The 12190-nt window shown below is 39.8% G+C and overlaps 1 protein-coding gene across 1 annotated transcript; it reads left to right on the forward strand. All coding sequences in view use genetic code 12, as the record gives it.

Annotated features, from left to right (window-relative positions):
* Positions 1-8888: 8888 nt before the first annotated feature.
* On the forward strand, positions 8889-10816 carry DASC09_041990 (uncharacterized protein; the record flags this gene model as incomplete). Its single annotated transcript, XM_064997798.1, has 2 exons — positions 8889-10755; positions 10803-10816. 2 exons carry the CDS (start codon positions 8889-8891, stop codon positions 10814-10816), a joined length of 1881 nt encoding a protein of 626 aa, XP_064853870.1.
* Positions 10817-12190: the final 1374 nt, after the last annotated feature.

Below are 12190 nucleotides of genomic sequence, written 5' to 3' on the forward strand. Positions count from 1 at the left end.
TCTGGTGCAGCAGTGGAGGACTTCTTTCCATCTTGAAAATAATATCTTGACTCATCGAAGTTCACTTGGGCAGCCGTAACAACTCTATTTGCTTCGGGATCAAACATCCTATAAGCACACCGATTTCTATCATACCCAAGCATAACACACATTTTCGAAGTAGCACCAAGTTTCCCATATCTCAATTTATGGGGAACAACAACATATCCAATACAACCAAAACAACGAAGATGATCAAGTCCTGGATTATAACCAAACCAACGACGATACGGAGTCTGAAAACCAATCACTCGGGATGGTGTTCTGTTGGTCAAATAAGCAGCAGTACGAACTGCCTCTGGCCAAAATTGCGCAGGCATGGATGCCCCAATCATCAAAGATCTTGTTTTATCTTGAATGGTCCGATTCATTCTTTCAGCAACACCATTCTGATAACTATGGTGTGGCACCGTCAACTCATGAGCAATTCCTTTTCGTCGCAAGAACGCGTGCAATTGGCCTGTGATGAATTCTCCACCATTATCAGTTCTTATGGTTCCAACTCTAAAGTCTTTTCCTTGTGACTTGAACATTGTCTCAGAGTAGTTTATGAAGTCAATAATCTGAGCCGTGCACTCGGACTTTTGAGTTAAGCATCGAGTTTCCACATACTTGGCATATCCATCTACTATCGTAAGAAAGAAGGCACTCGAATCAATCGAGCCATAGCTAAAAGGACCACAAACATCCATATGCAACAATTCCAATGGTCTCTTAGGTTTAGAACCATGACCCAACTTTGGTTTTTGGACTGTTCCTTTAGCAGCAAGGCAACAGTCGCATCTAATAACAGCATTGTCACCCAAGATTTTCCCTTTAACAAGCTTAAACATTTTGTTAGCTTTCTGTAAAATATTAGCACTTGGGTGTCCGAGTCTTTGGTGCCAGAGACCACCCTTATCAATACTGTTAAAAGCAACACCATTAGCATCAGTAGATAATCTGTAAAGCCCATTCATCAGAGGATCCTTGGTACCAATAACCTTCATTTCCGGATACATTTTCACTTTGTTTCCTTCAAACAATAATTTCGCACCATTCAGAGTAGCCTTGGAAACTGAAATCAAGTTGGCTTTTGAGTCTGGAACATAATAAGCATCTTTGATTTCAATATTGGTATTATCACGTAATTTGAACTCCGCAGACCCAATACCTGCAACAGCAACACCACCGCCATCAATCCCGGAGATCTCTCCTCCAAACGGTCTGATCGTCTTGAACAAGCTCTTATTGTTTAAGATATGTTGCGAGGCACCTGAATCAAAATACACCCTGGAGTTGTTACCATGCATTCCCATAAATGCATACCACGATGGTGACGGATTCCTACCATCGCCAATTAATTTCTCTCTCTTAGGAGCCTTGCAATCTCTTCTGAAATGTCCAGGCTTTCCACAATTGAAACATCTATATTGTTTCTTAACTGCAAACACCGGCTCAGTGTTATCAACATTAGCAGACCCAATAGATTTATCTCCAATAATCTCTCTTGTTAAATCTTGAACAAGACCGAGATCAACATTACCAACTGTTCTGCCGTTTCTAGATTCATACGCAGTCATGACTTCTCTAGAAAGGCTGTTACCAAATCCAGCCTTTTGACCTAAGCCCAAAAATAACGCACAAAGGACCGTGGTTCCGTCCATCTTACCAACCGTGTTTTTAAAATGATTAAAAGCATCAATAAAGTGTTCCACTTTTCCTTCTTTAGTTTTCAACCATTTGTTGTCCATTAAATCACAAATAATTCCCACAGCATTGGTAACAGTCAAAGTACCATAGGCCTCCTTGAGAAACATAAACAAGTTTCTGCCAGTACCATCGAATTCCGAGGCCTTAGTTAACGCAGCGCCTGTGATACTATTGAAAACAACTGTAGAAATAATTTCATCCATAGCAGCAACCAATTGCGCAACTTCGTTGAGGTCTTCCAGACCATCAGTTCCAGTTTCCCCATTGATCAAATAAGCATATAACCCAAGACCTTTCATCTTCATCTTGACACTGATCAATGTGAACCAATCATAGAAGTTTGATGAACCTTTCAACTTTTCATCAGCAGCAAACGAAGTAAGAGCATTTGAACTCATAACCTGTTGTAGTTTTGTAACCCTAGTTACAGTAGTCATTACCAATAACAAATACTATCAAACTATCCTTGTTATTATTCTTATTCTTCTTAACTAACTAACTATTTAAATAACAAAATATAAACTCAAACTATGGGGAGAGGTGTTGAGTTGACAATCCAAAGTCATATATTGGGTTTTGTACAGATGGCTCAACGGTTAACACGAGTATCAATGTGTTGAATAGATCCTGGGTTCGAGTCTCGGATAAGACGGTTTATTTACCATGGCTGAGCAATATATAATCTGCATGTGATTATGACTCAGCCTAATAATTAGTCATTGTGCATATGATTAATCATCTAGAATGTTCTAGATGGATGTATGATTACAAATCATATATATTGGTCTTATTATAAATATGGGGCCTCTCCCCATAGTTTGAGTTTATATTTTGTTATTTAAATAGTTAGTTAGTTAAGAAGAATAAGAATAATAACAAGGATAGTTTGATAGTATTTGTTATTGGTAATGACTACTGTAACTAGGGTTACAAAACTTCAACATTCCACCCCTTATCTTTTAGTCCTTTATTTAGTTTAGGAAGGACAAGTCTCTTTGGATATAAAATACTGCCTGTAATCTTCACTTGATTCCAGAATCTAGTGTGCCCTTGCACACTGATTGTAACAAAAACATTGTTGTAGTATGGTTTGAGCTATTGGTTATAGGCAACGATACACGTGCTCATAACCATAAGCTCATAACCATTAGTATATAATTATAGTCGTCGATTATGAAAAGTTTTCAATATATATGATCTCTGGTTCTTCAGAGAGTAATTACTAAATCAATCCTAACCCGTGACTAACTACATCTAGTATAGTCGCATCGTAATATAACAATTGGTAGCACCACTAGGTTTTTAGTTTTACAGACTCCACTGATTATAAACTTCTGTTGTCGTTTAATAGCATAGCTTGGTTATCCTAGTGTATGACTGTATTTGGTTTAAGCCCTAGCTCAGACGAAGAAGATAATTATTCAGGCGAAGAAAACGAGATGAGTATGCCGGGTGGACCGTTGGACGATTCTAATCGTCTGTTGCTCATGGAGCTCGTTGAAATGCTTCACGGTAAAGAGAAGGCCGGTCGCGTGTTAGACCCTATGGAGGTCAAGTTTAACGGAAAGCCGTTTAGTACAGGGATGCTTGCCCGCACTCCCATGGCATTGCATGACTTCTTCCAGTATGCAGAACACCAGATGCCACTTAATTGGAATGACAAGTATAAGATGAGTTTTATCGTGAGAAACGTGGCTCAAGATACTTTTAGAAGTTTTTCTTCTTTTTCTGACTCCTTGCCGTCAGATATTGTTGAAGTTTTGTAACCCTAGTTACAGTAGTCATTACCAATAACAAATACTATCAAACTATCCTTGTTATTATTCTTATTCTTCTTAACTAACTAACTATTTAAATAACAAAATATAAACTCAAACTATGGGGAGAGGCCCCATATTTATAATAAGACCAATATATATGATTTGTAATCATACATCCATCTAGAACATTCTAGATGATTAATCATATGCACAATGACTAATTATTAGGCTGAGTCATAATCACATGCAGATTATATATTGCTCAGCCATGGTAAATAAACCGTCTTATCCGAGACTCGAACCCAGGATCTATTCAACACATTGATACCCGTGTTAACCGTTGAGCCATCTGTACAAAACCCAATATATGACTTTGGATTGTCAACTCAACACCCTCTCTCAATTCAAAGTCACCATACCACAAAGCTTTCTTAGCTCTATGAATTGAGGAGCAGCAAGACCTTTAGTGAACATGTCAGCAACCATGATTCCAGTATTAAGGTATTGCAAATCAATTGTCCCAGATCCAATGTGATCCCTGATGAAATGAGTCCTGATATCAATATGTTTGGTACGGTGATGGAAAGCTGGATGTTTGGCCATTTCAATACACCCCTGGTTATCATCATAAATCTTCACTGCACCAGTGTTGAGGCCAAACTCCTCAAAGACCTGTTTCAACCACAATGCCTCTTTCACACCTTCGCTGAGAGACATATATTCTGCTTCAGCTGTAGAAAGAGCAACCGTTGCTTGTTTCTTGGACCTCCATGTTATTGCACCATTGGCATACTTGAACACAAAACCAGTAGTAGACTTTCTGTCTGACTTATCTCCAGCCCAGTCAGCATCACAATATCCAACTAGTTCACCATCTCCTTTATCTCCAGCCTCATATCTTATACCTAATTCTTTTGTACCTTTCAAATATCTCAACACTCTTTTAGCTGCCTTGTAATGGACCTCCTTTGGCTCCTTGAGATATCTTGATAAAACACCGACGATATAACTAATATCGCTCCTAACAGTATTGGCAGCAAATAACAATTTTCCAACTAAAGATCTATAGGCTGTAGCATCACATGTTTCAGCATTGGCATCCACCAACGTAAGTTCTTGGCCAGAAATTGTAGGCGTCTTATCGTGGTTGCAATTCTCCATTCCAAATTCCTTCAACATGGAACCAATGTAGTCCTTCAAACTCATGTTGATACCACCGCCATCTTGAGAAATATTCATGCCTAAAAATTTCTTGACAACTCCCAAGTCTTTCATCTTGAAAACATTCATCAATTCAGATTTGACTTTTCCAATAGCAAAATCTGAGGTACCAGCTATCAATAAGTCGTCAACATAGAGAGCAACCATCACAAATGATTTTTCCGATTTCCTTGAGTACAAACAATACTCAGCACCGTTTCTAACAAAACCAAGAGACGACAATACACTGTGGATTCTCTCATTCCACACCAAGGGAGCTTGCTTCAATCCATATAAGCTTTTCTTCAATCTCAAAACCATTGTTTCTTTTCCCTTAACCACATACCCTTCCGGCTGTGTCATGTATAATTCTTCTTGAAGAAACCCATTGAGAAAAGCAGTCTTAACATCCATCTGATGAACTGCCATTCCATTCTTGGCAGCTATACTCAACATCAACCTGATAGATTCATAACGCACCACAGGTGAGAATGTCTCATTGTAGTCAATACCCTTCACCTGTGTGAATCCTCGAGCAACAAGTCTTCCCTTGAAGACTCCGTTATCTTTCTTTGCAAAGACCCAACGACATGTAATTGGCTTTCTTCCTTTCGGCAACTCGACCAATTCATAAGTGGAATTCTCCTTGTGAGCAGCTATTTCTTCGTCACAAGCGCGCTTCCATTCCACTCTTTCATCGCTCTTCATAGCTTCCTTGTAGTTTCCAGGAACATCAGTTCCTCCAGATATAGCGTCAGCTTCACCAGCCATGAAGCATGTAGCAACGCAATTCACAGGTTTGTATTCTAACAACTTGCTTTTGGTATCATCATTCAGTTCTGATTCTTCATCACAATCACTTGGCTCTTCAATATGAGGCTCAATTTTCGAAACCACCAAGTCATCATTGCTACTGCCATTTGGAACAAACGAAGTCAACTCTTCTGAATTTCTTGTATTCCTGAACTTCTTTCTTTGTGGTTTCTCAGTAACACTTTCCCTCTCTGAATCTGAGCTGAATGTGTCAGGCTGTTCTTCTATTTCAGCCAAAATACCAAATGGGTTTCTCTTAATTATACCCCTGCTTTCCTTGACTCTAGAACCTGACGATCTTTTTCTTTTCGTAGCAGTAACCAACTGAAAAGCATCATCATAAACTTTTGAGGGAATCAATTCTCCGTCCCCATACTCCTTGGTTTCAACCATAGTCATTTCAACATCCTTGGTAGACCCATCTCTTTCAGCTGGAGCTTCTTCACCAAACTCACTCATATCCGATACCATACTTTCATCATCAACTGAGATCCGAGACGCGGTTTCATCTTCATGGTATCCTGAACTATTCACCCTTCTGATATCAACATCAACCAATTGCTCATCCGTAATAATTGGAGCAGCAGATATTCCACCAACACGACCGCCTCCGCCAGAAACTCTATTCTCTTCTCCTGGTATAGCAGTGGAAGACACTTTCACATCTTGATAATAATACCTTGACTCATCGAAGTTGACTTGGGTAGCAGTTATAATTCTGTTGGCTTCAGGATCAAACATCCTGTAGGCACACCGGTTTCTATCATAACCAAGCATGATGCACATTTTCAAAGTAGCACCAAATTTTCCATACCTCAACTTCTGAGGGACAACAACATATCCAAGGCAACCAAAAACTCTAAGATGATCCAATCCTGGATTGTAACCAAACCACCGACAATATGGTGTCCGAAAACCAATTATTCTCGAAGGTGTTCTATTGATCAAGTAAGCAGCAGTACGAACGCCTTCGGACCAGAATTGGGCAGGCATCGAAGCCCCAATAAGCAACGATCTCGTTTTATCCTGGAGCGTTCTGTTCATCCGCTCCGCAGTACCATTCTGATAACTATGGTGTGGGACGGTCAACTCGTGGGCAATCCCTTTGCCTCTTAAATACTCATGAAGCTCAATAGTTACAAACTCACCACCATTATCGGTTCTGATGGTGCCAACTTTGAACTCTTTTCCTTGTGATTTGAACATCGTTTCAGCATAGTTGATGAAATCAATAATCTGAGAGGTACATTCTGACTTATGGGTAAGGCATCTAACCTCTACCCACCTAGAATAACCATCAACTATGGTGAGAAAATACTTTGCCGAATCAACAGAGCCATAACTAAATGGACCACAAACGTCCATATGCAATAATTGTAAAGGTTTCTTTGGCTTGGAACCTTGACCATTCCTTGGCTTTCTCACAACGCCTTTAGTGGACAAGCAACAGTCACAAATAATGGTGCTGTTAGTTCCACTAATTTTCCCTTTTACCAACTTGAAAATATTATTAAACTTCTGCATGATGTTTGCACTAGGGTGGCCTAGCCGCTCATGCCAGAGGCTACCCTTGTCGGTACTCTTAAACGCAACACCATTAGTTTCGGTAGATAATCTGTAAAGCCCATTCATCAGAGGATCCTTGGTACCAATAACCTTCATTTCCGGATACATTTTCACTTTGTTTCCTTCAAACAATAATTTCGCACCATTCAGAGTAGCCTTGGAAACGGAAATCAAGTTGGCTTTTGAGTCTGGAACATAATAAGCATCTTTGATTTCAATATTGGTATTATCACGTAATTTGAACTCCGCAGACCCAATACCTGCAACAGCAACACCACCGCCATCAATCCCGGAGATCTCTCCTCCAAACGGTCTGATCGTCTTGAACAAGCTCTTATTGTTTAAGATATGTTGCGAGGCACCTGAATCAAAATACACCCTGGAGTTGTTACCATGCATTCCCATAAATGCATACCACGATGGTGACGGATTCCTACCATCGCCAATTAATTTCTCTCTCTTAGGAGCCTTGCAATCTCTTCTGAAATGTCCAGGCTTCCCACAATTGAAGCACTTGTATTGCTTCTTGGTGGCGAAAACCGGTTCCGGACTCTCAATACTAGTAGACGCAATACTTTTATCTCCAATGATCTCTCTTGTTAAATCCTGAACAAGACCGAGGTCAACATTACCAATAGTTCTGCCATTTCTGGACTCGTAGGCTGTCATGACTTCTCTAGAGAGGCTATTACCGAAACCAGCCTTCTGGCCCAAACCCAAGAACAATGCACAAAGCACAGTGCTTCCGTCCAATTTACCAACAGTGTTCTTGAAATGATTAAAAGCATCAATAAAGTGTTCCACTTTTCCTTCTTTAGTTTTCAACCATTTGTTGTCCATTAAATCACAAATAATACCCACAGCATTGGTAACAGTCAAAGTACCATAGGCCTCCTTGAGAAACATAAACAAGTTTCTGCCGGTACCATCGAATTCCGAGGCCTTAGTCAAAGCAGCGCCAGTGATACTGTTAAAGACAACTGTAGAGATAATTTCATCCATAGTAGCAACCAATTGAGCAACTTCGTTTGAGTCTTCCAGACCGTCAGTTCCGGTCTCTCCACTGATCAAATAAGCATATAACCCAAGACCTTTCATCTTCATCTTGACACTGATCAATGTGAACCAATCATAGAAGTTTGATGAACCTTTCAACTTTTCATCAGCAGCAAACGAAGTAAGGGCATTTGAACTCATAACCTGTTGAAGTTTTGTAACCCTAGTTACAGTAGTCATTACCAATAACAAATACTATCAAACTATCCTTGTTATTATTCTTATTCTTCTTAACTAACTAACTATTTAAATAACAAAATATAAACTCAAACTATGGGGAGAGGTGTTGAGTTGACAATCCAAAGTCATATATTGGGTTTTGTACAGATGGCTCAACGGTTAACACGGGTATCAATGTGTTGAATAGATCCTGGGTTCGAGTCTCGGATAAGACGGTTTATTTACCATGGCTGAGCAATATATAATCTGCATGTGATTATGACTCAGCCTAATAATTAGTCATTGTAAACAAAGGCTAAAACTGATTTTATCATGAGAACCACTAGAAATAGTAATAAAGCTACTCCAAACTACTCCACCGACCCTACTAATGATCCCCCAATCATTGAAACCCCGGTTTCTTTGGGCTCTTCATTGGATGTTGGCGCAACATCTGAAACCCCGATCCCGATAGCAAACATAAACAAACAAGCTAAAGATCAAGATTCCGATGAAGAAATTACTGATGCAGCCGACAATACTATTAATAGTACTGTTGAAACCTTTTTAACTGCTTCAGAAGATCCTGAAGCGGACCAAAACATGGATTCCAACGCCATTTCTACCCCAACTACCTCTCCAGCAATTAATGTTTCTTCAGTTGATTGCGATCGCAATTCTCATGCAGCATGTGACACTGACATTGACATGCATAATCCTGTTATTCCAACCCAAGCCGTTATTTCTACTGATTTTATTAATGAAAACTCCGAAAACCAAAAAAAAATCGAAAATTCTCAAAACCCAAAAAAAAATTCTGTTTCTGTTCCTTCTGTTTCTGTTCCTTCTGTTCCTGTTCCCTCTGTCTCATCTTCTACTGTCGCCTCTCCAACTACGGCCTCCAATCCGGTGGCTCCAGCTGTCAATGTGACAAGACCAATCCAAACCTATGCTCAAGCCACCGCTGGAGACAAGCGCACACCTCGAGCCACTACAAACACCAATGATCCATCCTTCCAAAACGTGTTGATGAAATTTGAAAGAACTTTCAAATGGGCAAGTCACATCAAAATCCTTGACTTTAAGCACCGCGACGTATTGGAATATGCCATAAGCGAGAAACGCAAATCAGGAAAATTGTTCTCCACCTCCAATCCTGCTATTATTAAATCCAAAGAAAAACGCGAGGAACTCGTCAAGATCATGGAAATTGAAGATTTCTTCCAAAACTACACCAGTTTTAATATGACAAACGAATTCAACAGATTAAGAAACTCTAGAATCAGCTTGGAGAACTACTTGGAATTTATCATGAGCCAACAGCATCTTAAGGATATCTTAATCTACTTTAAGATCCCAAAAGATATCTTTACAGAGTTTCCTCTTGAAAAACACTTGGAATCCATCAAAAACGGACTCACTAAGTTATCCAAAGAACTTGATACTATTACACAGTCATCCAACGAACCAGATAAGGATTTGATCATAATCAGGGAAAACTTAAAAGGGGCCCTCAACCACTTGGTTATTTTTAATAAGAAGATCTGCCTTAACTCAAACTTCATCCCAAACCCTCAGGATACAGGCTCTGATATCTTCAAGAAGGACAGAAATCTTTTAATTGAATATCTTAACATCCACCTTAAAGTTACAGTTGGAAATTATACCTACACGCCAGGGTCTTTGTTAAACACAATGAATAAGGAATCCCATTTAATTGAGATTGAAATGAATTCCGAGTTTACTGAATTTAACCGGGAAAAACTTCTTGACCATGTCTTCAATGAATCCGGAATTGATCCATCATCCTTCTTTCCAATCAACACCGTTCACTTTACGGAAGAAGCTAGCAAAGCTGCCAGTATTGTCACTTATGGTTATATTGAAATTGACTCAGGAAAATCCCTTCCACTCTTCAATGACAAAAATTTCCGCTCCAGAGTCATCACGAAATGCGTCCACTGCACTGCATGTGGTTCCCGTGAACACACTCGTTTTGACTGCAAGACGTCATCTTGTGCCATTTGCAAGAAATTATCCCATAGGGCAAAAGATTGTTATTTCAAAAAGCAACAAAGAGCACCTATTGTGAATCCGGAAGTTCCAGAAAAACACTCTCCGAAACAAAATTCTGGAAAAGCAGTCAAACCAAACCACAAATTAAACTATGGTTTTCAGACTGTCGAAAAAAGAAAAATAAAACTGAATAAACCGGCTACTCCAGAATATTCTAAACCACATTCAAACCCTTTCGACTTATTGGCAAATGAAGAAGAAAATGTTGATGATTCAATTATTGATGAGGACGATACTTTGGAAAAGAACTACCCATCCAATGAGGAAGATGCTTTAGAGGAAGGCCTCTCTACTGATGCAGACCAATCCATGGATGAACTCGAAACCTCTACAACCCAACACACTGCTACTCTCAGACATCAAACCAAACCAATAGAATTATTGTCCAAGAAAGGTAAATCTAAGAAGCACGCCAAGTTCGCGGCCATTAGCGCCATCAAGCTGGCCCATATTAGCAAGGTCTCCAAAAAGATCCTCGCCTCACCTTCATCCCACCCTCAGGTCCGTGTTTCTCGCAGACATCAAGAAGTAAACTCACAACATCATACTACTTCTTCTGCTGCCAACATTCCTCCTTCACCTACCCCTGCCCGTGATACTGTCACTTCCTCGGCTCTGGCCACTTCTTCTATCCCTGCTTCTGCCCCTGCTTCTGCCCCTGCTTCTGCCCCTGCTTCTGCCCCTGATTCTGTCCCTGCTTCTGTCCCTACCTCTGTTCCTACCCCTATTACTACCTCACCTCATTCTACCTCACCTCATTCAGCTTCCCCCTTCTCAAAACATCCAACTATCCTGGAAAACTTAGACAAAATGCCCACGCCACTGGAATCATTTACTCCCCGGCCAATGAAGCTTCTGTCAAAAGAACAATCTTCCCCCCTGGAGGATAACAACAACGAAATAAATTCACCTCAATCAGATGGCTCAAATGTCACAAAAAACGCCTCTCATACACAAAATGAGTAAACTATCGATCATTAGTCAAAACATCCAAAGATTGAGATTGGATGACTCCAAAATTCTCCATCTATCAAACCAATATAACATTTCAATGTTTCAAGAACTTAATCTTGGCGAGGACTTCCTCTTCCAACACCAAAACAAAAAAATTTATAAAAATACTCCATCATCCCGCACAGCTATTATAATTGAGGACCACATAAAGGTCGTTGATCATTCATTGCTAACAATTGCAGTACTGAGCCAGCTCCAGGTTTATATCACAGATGCCATTATTGAACAAGATGCCAATAACTGGCTTTGGCTAATCAATATCTACAACCCATCTGCTGATTACCAAAAACAAATCCTCCTTCAAAATCAACTCTCCATCACCCTCCAAACCCAGCTTACCGCTCTCAGAGCGAGAAGCAACAATAAGACCATCAACATTATTCTCGGAGGTGACTTTAATAATTTTGTCAATTCAAGAGACTCTGCTAACTTCCGTTCTCGCGAACAAAGATCGTCCGAGTCGCTTAAAAAGCTAATCAAAACTTTCAAGCTAGCAGATATCTATGAACATCCAAAATTGCACCAGATTAAAAAGAATTGGACTAACCAATCCACCACGGAAGAAAGTAGTCGCAGAATAGATCGTTTTTATATCAGTCAGTCCATGATCTCCGACAAAAACAGATTTCATATTCAAATGTCCCAACAAAACTATCTAAAGTCTTCTTCAACTCACGATTCTATTATTCTTGAAATCAACACTCAACCTCATGCAATGACTTACATCCCCCAACATAATATTATTAAAAATCATATTATTCAATGGCTTCTGAAGATCAAGTTTCCACCCACTGTGAACTCTACTTCAGACCTCA

The sequence above is a fragment of the Saccharomycopsis crataegensis genome (assembly GCF_037102585.1).
Source record: "Saccharomycopsis crataegensis DNA, jcf7180000000084, whole genome shotgun sequence".
Lineage (NCBI taxonomy): Eukaryota > Fungi > Ascomycota > Saccharomycetes > Ascoideales > Saccharomycopsidaceae > Saccharomycopsis > Saccharomycopsis crataegensis.